The sequence below is a fragment of the Berghia stephanieae genome, chromosome 5 (assembly GCF_034508935.2).
Source record: "Berghia stephanieae isolate SIO BIC M18660-M18661 chromosome 5, UCSD_Bste_1.3, whole genome shotgun sequence".
NCBI lineage: Eukaryota > Metazoa > Mollusca > Gastropoda > Nudibranchia > Aeolidiidae > Berghia > Berghia stephanieae.
The window spans coordinates 85,338,366-85,345,865 of NC_088364.1; the positions used below are offsets into that span (position 1 = coordinate 85,338,366).

General features: G+C 35.4%; 1 protein-coding gene across 1 annotated transcript in view; it reads right to left on the minus strand.

The window, feature by feature from the left end:
• Window positions 1-7,500, minus strand: part of LOC144973777 (uncharacterized) — a 52,447-nt gene that overhangs the window by 35,856 nt on the left and 9,091 nt on the right. Inside the window, exons 6-9 of the mRNA XM_078916672.1 lie at window positions 2,503-2,591; window positions 1,932-1,979; window positions 1,356-1,480; window positions 602-650 (exon numbers count right to left, since the gene is read on the minus strand). Of these exons, the coding sequence (XP_078772798.1) occupies window positions 602-650; window positions 1,356-1,480; window positions 1,932-1,979; window positions 2,503-2,591 (311 nt within the window). The remainder of the gene's footprint in view (window positions 1-601; window positions 651-1,355; window positions 1,481-1,931; window positions 1,980-2,502; window positions 2,592-7,500) is intronic.

Consider the following 7,500-nt stretch of genomic DNA (forward strand, 5'->3'; position numbering starts at 1 on the left):
AATGTGAGTAAAGAGCCTTTTCCAAGGACTCAACTATGAACCGAGCGCGAGGCTCGAACCCAGGACCTTCCGATCCGAAAGCGAGTGTCATACCACTAGACCACATAGCCGCACAATCCATCGGCCAAGTCGGTATAAGAGCTATGCTGAAGACAAATCGCATGAATTCTGAATGAATTTAATTATGAAGAAATGTCTTTTTTTCCATTCTTTGCAGTAAAATAATAAATAAATTATCATGTACAATTCTTACACTCTTGCTTTTTGGAATTCCTGACGTGTTCCCAACCATTGCACGAGCTTGCGAGTACGCGTTGGGAACAAAGTTCGAATTCCAAAATACAAGAGTGTAAAAAATCTTTTATTCTAATCCTCAATCCACTTCGATTTCATCATCTCTGTGTAAAAGACTTTTTCAAAAAGATTTGAATAATACTTCTTGTTTAAAAAATCTAAATTCAACGTTTGATAATATGTGGGTTTTTTTCTCTTTTTTTTTTAAACATATAAACTGAATTCAATTTGTTTAATGAACTAGAGTGTAATTTTCTAGGCAATGTGATGAATAACAGTAGAGTTGATATTTTTCAACGTAACTTGCCTTGTTGATCAACGTTACAAGTGAGTCCGTGTGATGGAACTCTGCTGCTCTGTAAACGAAATAAGGAAACGATTCTGATTTCAGTGAAGGCTTTGAATTGTCAAGTAACCTCTTATTTATACATGTTTCTATGATTTATATAATTTTAGGTAAATTTCCACTTGGCTAATTGGGACAAATTATCTCCTAGTAAAACAATAGATTTCTTATGGATTGAATACGTGCGTTCAATATGACTAAATGATATAAACTGTGACAAAATACAGAAAAACTAAGGTGTTAACGAAATGGTGGTTTGAAATATTATAGAGTTTTATACGGCATTGTACTCTGTGGTATGACACTGGTCTTCTGATTCTACATCGTTTGTCCCAATGTCATTGTGAGCGACGCAAATTTGAGCCCTATATTCATAATGTCTCATCCGGCTCAGGTGTAAAATGAGTAGCTGTTCGGCAAAAGTGTGGTTTGCAAAAGAATATCGCCTTACATAAGTCCTATCTCGTCCTCATGTTAAAAGTAGCTGTTGGATATGTACATATTTTACACATGTGGTGGATATTGCACTAGATGCAAGCTCAATATTAAAAAATAATTCTTATTTAGAAGTACCAGATACAGACTTTTTGACAAAATATATGATGTCAACCAAATCTATCGTTATTCAGATCAATGTGATGAAAAATTGTGTTTTGTCATTAACCACAGGCCTAATATCATCATACTTGTTTGATTACGAGTCTGACTTACACACCTATGCAAAGGGGCGTTGGATTTGGCATCAAGAATATCTGGTTTGGCGCCTGACTCTATCAAAATGGTCACTAACCCCGAGTTACCATTCGTGGCACAGATGTGTAATGGCGTACTTCCATCATTCTGAAAATGCAATATAGTAAGAAAACAGGTGGAAAGTCGCTCATTATATAATATATATATATATATATATATATATATATATACATATTACTGTTGCCATGCAAACACAAAACGCCTCAGACATCCACCATCCGGATATAACATACCAGTGCACAAAACTATGCGTAACCTTGAACTTTTATAGTCTGATTGAGAGAATTTTTTTTGCGAGATAATTCTAAAACTGCTGTCTAAAAACAATAACAAAGAGCTGAGTGGCGTCAATTTAATTTCGTTTCTTCTATATTGTGATATTCATAAAGCCCAACATCATTGTTGTGTGCTTTAATTTAAAAATTATCAAACAAAAACACTTTGCACATTAAACTAGAAAGGTTAAATATACTGACTTACTGGCTTATAAATATTCTGATTTTCTAGATTTAAAGATTTAAATTTAAAGATTTCTTACCGTGACACTGTTGACGTCAGAACCCAATGATATGAGGGTCAAGGTTGCCTGTTGATGACAACAAGAAAATATCATACAACGTAAATCTTGTTTCCCTACCAATAAGTCCAAAAGGCAATTCAATTCAATTCTTGAGTTTTGGGGATGCTTATATCCAATTTCTAAAATTGCATTCAGCTATGAAACACTCCCCCCCCCCCCAAACTTATTTTGCAGTTTTCCCGTATTTTGCAGGGTTGCAACAATGAATGCCACATCTCCATGCATCTTGGTCCAGAGCATCATCTTCCTCCAGGCCCTGTTCTTTCATATCGTCCGTCACCTTATCCAACCAATAATGATATTTATATTTTTCCTATTCATGACTTGACATGGAGTTGATGGGGTGGTCATGATAATAATTTTAAAAATTCGAATGTCGATAATGTGTATCTACATAAAAGATCAACGTCTTAGATAATGTCTGCAATTTGGATCCTATTCAAACCAGAAGTGTAAAAAAGATGAAAATAAAACTCAATGTATGGATAAAATCCTTCGTACTTAAGATTTCAATAAAAAACGACCTTACCTCAATGTTGTTGTTTGCTACAGCACTGTGTAGTCCGGTCATTTCGTCCTCATCTCTGTCGGATAACATGGAGTAAGAATGGGCTTTATCTGGATGAACGAAGCAGAAATCAATACTAATAAAGTAGTCTTTTATCAAATATACATAGTATAGATAGAATGAAGTTGACGTCACTCGGGTCTTTGTTATTGTTTTTTGCCATCCGCGTTTATGAGTAATTCTCACTAAACTGTATTAACCAGACTATAAACTTTCATGCTTACATATAGTTTTGTGTGTTGGTCCGTTATACTTCCGGATGGCAATATTGTGAGCTTCTTAGCCAAGCGCATACTATCTATATGCTTGGTTAAGAAGCTCAAAACATTGCCATACGGAAGTGTAACAGACCAACACACAAATCTATGTGTAACCTTGAACGTTTATAGTCTGGTTGATACAGTCTTGTGAGAATTACTCATAAACGCGGATGGCAAAAAGCAATAACGAAAACCTGAGTGACATCAACTTCATTCTACCTATAGATAGTATGCGCTTGGCTAAGAAGCTCATAACATTGCCATACGGAAGTATAACGGACCAACACACAAAACTGTGTGTAACCATGAACGTGTATAGTCTGGTTAATACAGTCTAGTTAGAATTACTCATAAACGCGGATGGCAAAAAGCAATAACGAAAACCTGAGTGACATCAACTTCATTCTATCTATACAAAATATTTAATTCATGCGACACTCATCCGCTCCAGGACCGTCCTCTAAGGCCTTTGCAACTTTAACCAGTTAACTGTCTGTTGTGTTCTTAGATCATTAATGGGAACGATCTATATTAATGTTTTCGTCCAACCGAGGCATCAATCTGGACATTTCTGAACAAATGAAAACACGCTGCTTTGTTTATGAAAGTTGTAAACATACCCATATGTCAAGCTGTACACAATGACCAATCGTGATGTTAGATAGTTCAAAATCTGTGAACACTTTCACTATGTAAGTCACTTTGAGCACATTTTGCAACGTGACCAATGACCTCGAGCACATGGACAGTTAATATAGATCATGCCCATTAATAAGACGTTTTATTCCAAGAATCAACAAACCAACTTGTTACAGTAAAGAACATTTATTAAACAATATAACATAAGATACATGTGTACAGGATGACGGTTGGATACAGAATGATTCCCAACAAGGTAGTTACTAGAACAGACGCTAGTTGTGAACGATACTACATCAGATGGACGATACCAGTTACGATACTTGAATACAATAACTTTCATTCACAATAATGTCTGACTCTTGAAATAGAACAGTAAAGTTGGTGCCCCAAACGTAAACATTAACAAGTTGCTAGTGATTTCCGTTAGGGACCGGAATAATTTACGTACAATATAGGTCTCCCAATTTTGTAGTTTGAGTTGTAGGCAATACACTTTCAGTATTGAAAATATGTTTACATAAAATCTAACAGTTGCAGAAATAATAATATAAGGCTAAATTATTATGAAAATCAGGCTCCGAATAATTCTCGTTTTGTTCACACCAGCGCAATAATTTGCTCTGGTCTAAAAATAGATAGACTGTAACTTTTGATAAATTTTACCTTTTGTTCCATAAAATATCCATATCTAGACATTATTTGATGCATGATCGAGTATTTATGAATATGTGTTTCTTTTGCCACCTAACAGCCAAATTTTAAAGGTTATTTTTTTCTATTATTTACATTGGAACGTGAGCTGTCAAGACAGGAACACGTGGTTTGCCACGTGCTTCTCGACCTTTGTTTACGTTTGGGGCACCTAACTTTACTGCTCTATACACGAATTAAAACTTTGGCCTCACAACCCGTCCTTCAAATATCGATATATTTAAACATTCGATATTTCAAGGGCGAGTTTTCTGGCCAAATTTTTCAAAACGTGCCTTTCCAGGTACTCATCTTACACCTGAGTACGGTGAGAGAATGTGAGTAAAGAGCCCTTGTCCAAGGACTCAACTATGTGTCGAGTGAGGCTCGAACACAGGACATTCCGATCCGAGAGAGAGAGTGTCATACCACAAGACCACATATAAAAAGCTTGTAATGTTGTAAGTAAAAAGAAAGATAGTAAAGTAACAGAAATGAAATCGTTGATTTTGCAAATGGATGCTTTTAGCATTTTGATCACGAACCGCCATTGTTAAACATGTAGAATGAGATAACATCAAGAATTAACGCAATCACGTGTTAAAAGAACAAACAGTTTATTTATTTTCTAATTTGTATCGTTCCCAGTTGTATAAACGTTAGCAATGGCCGAGTCAATAGCAAGATAAGAATGAGATATCGGTCTTTCCTTTCGAGGCCATCAGATTGAAAGTTAATTGAAGTGTGTGTGTGTGTGTGTGTGTGTGTGAGTGAGTGAGAGAGAGTGTGTGTGTTTGTGTATGTTTATGTATGTGTGTGAGAGAGATTGTGTGTATGTGTGTATGTGTGTGTATGTATGTGTGTGAGTGTGTGTGTATATGTGTGTATGTATGTGAGAGAGAGTGTGTGTATGTGTGTATGTATGTTAGAGAGTGTGTGTGTATATGTGTGTGTATGTATGTGAGAGAGAGTGTGTGTATGTGTGTATGTATGTGTGTGAGAGAGAATGTATGTGTATGTGTATGGGTGTATGTATGTGTGTGAGAGAGTGTGTGTGTGTGAGTGTGTGAGAGATAGTGTGTGTGTATGTGTGTATGTATGTGTGTGTGTGAGTATGAGAGAGAGTGTGTGTCTGTGTGAGTGTGTGTATATGAGTGTGCGATGGTGCACCTCTTTACGTATGGATGATTCCCTAATAAGCCTGACTCACTACAACACCCTTTTGCTTCATATAAGAAATATGACAAACTCAACGCAACACAAAGGATGGGACAATAGATTGTCATCAAATGGTTTGGGGGAAAGGGTTGGTGAGAAATTTGTATTACGACATTTCATTAATCAGAATGATTAGTTATCAAATAGATAAATACATTTAAAAAATAATTAATTTAAACAAGAAATATTATTGAAAAATAGGTCAATAATACAGATGATATTTCAAAGTGTACATAATTGGATTCAGAAGTCTGATGTCACGCCGCCCGGCAACAGCGGCCATCTTGGTTGTAAACAAAGAAAATCATTACTTTTTATTCTTCATGCTGGCTAGAACTTTTCATATGCCTTGTGATCAGAATATGTAAAAGTCAAAAAATGATCAAATTTATGTGTTTTTTTCCTCTGGATACGCTTTTATGCTCGCGGAGAAATATTGCATACTGACGTCTGCCATTGTTCCGATAGTTTAGAGCCAGTGTTACTAAGTTACCATGCGTCATTAGGAAGGAAGTGACGTTACGACTGTTGAAGATTATTGTCACTGATCTAACCAAACTAAATCTAGATTTCCTTTTTTTTTAAAAGGAAGACGTTTAAACACAGTTGAGATCTGACAGAATCCTCCTCTAGTTCAAGTTACTTTACTACTTAGAGAAATAAATGGGCAACTTTCTTCGACTTAATACATTGTCATGCAAATAAACTTTGTTCAGCTCCATTTTACTTTAATATAATTTTCCCTATGATATTTTTAAATATATTGTTTTCATGATAAAGGTAAAAAGAATTAAAAAAAAAAAGTATACATTATTTTTTCGGCTATGTGGTATTGTGGTATTATACTCGCTTTCGGATCAGAAGGTCCTGGCTTCGAGCCTCGCTCGGCGCATAGTTGAGTCCTTGGAAAATCTCTTTACTCACATTCTCTCACTGTACTCATGTGTAAAATGAGTACCTGGTCGTTAATAGCGTTGTTTCTGTCTGAAAAAAAAATTAATTGTCGCCTAACATGCATCATGTTTCGTTCTTTATGTTGCTGTTGGTCAGGGACCCTTTGTAAAGCGCTTTGAGCACGTTTAGTGGATATTTTGCTATATAATAGCTCAATTTAAAAAAAAAATAATTAAAAGTTGTGCTCGAGATTCATTTATATTGAAAGGAAAACTAGAATCTGGCAGTAATGGAGTAAAAGATTGAAGGATTTTAGAGATTAGAATATCTCGCTATTTTCAAAATGAATTATATGTAATCTTAGAGCAGCATATATATTGAGCTTTATATAGCGCAATATCCACTAAATGTGCTCAAAGCGCTTTACAAGGGGTCTCTGGTCAACAGCAACATTTAACATGTAGGACGGGACATGACGCCTGTTAGGCGATATTATAATTTTTCGGACAAAGACGACGCTGTTAACGGCCAGGTACTCATTTTACACCTGACTACGGTGAGAGAATGTGCGTTAAGAGCCTTTTCCAAGGACTCAACTATGCGCCGAGCGCGTGGCTCGAACCCAGGACCTTCCGATCCGAAAGCGAGTGTCATACCACAAGACCACATAGCCGCAAATTCGATCCAATGGTGGAATGGATGAAAAAAAAGTCTTTTAAACTCTATCGTCGTGAAAAAATTGAGATATTATCTCCAACCGGACTTGAACCTACGACTTTTCGATCGAAGGTGGGTGACCTCTAAAACGCAATTGACTCGTCCCGTTTGGAATGACTAGTAAATTTTTAAAAATTGTTTTATTTTATTTATTTTTATTCATTTAATTTTTTTATTATTTATATAGATTTATTTAAGTCTAAGAATGAACATTTATGTCAACTGTGGGTCATGTTTAATGTGATCAATTCTAAATTCTTTCCCACGTGGTGAACTAATACGTTATAATTGTTATAGTTCATTATTCATACATGTTGGAAAGATCAAACGTAACATGGTTATGTAGAATACTCACAGTCACAAATACTCTCTCACACACACATGCACAGGTGCACACACACACACACACAAACACAACACACAAACATAATATTTATATATATATAATAATCATGACAGACAATATATATATATATATATATATATATATATATATGTGTGTGTGTGTGTGTGTGTGTATATATATATAGGTGTATAT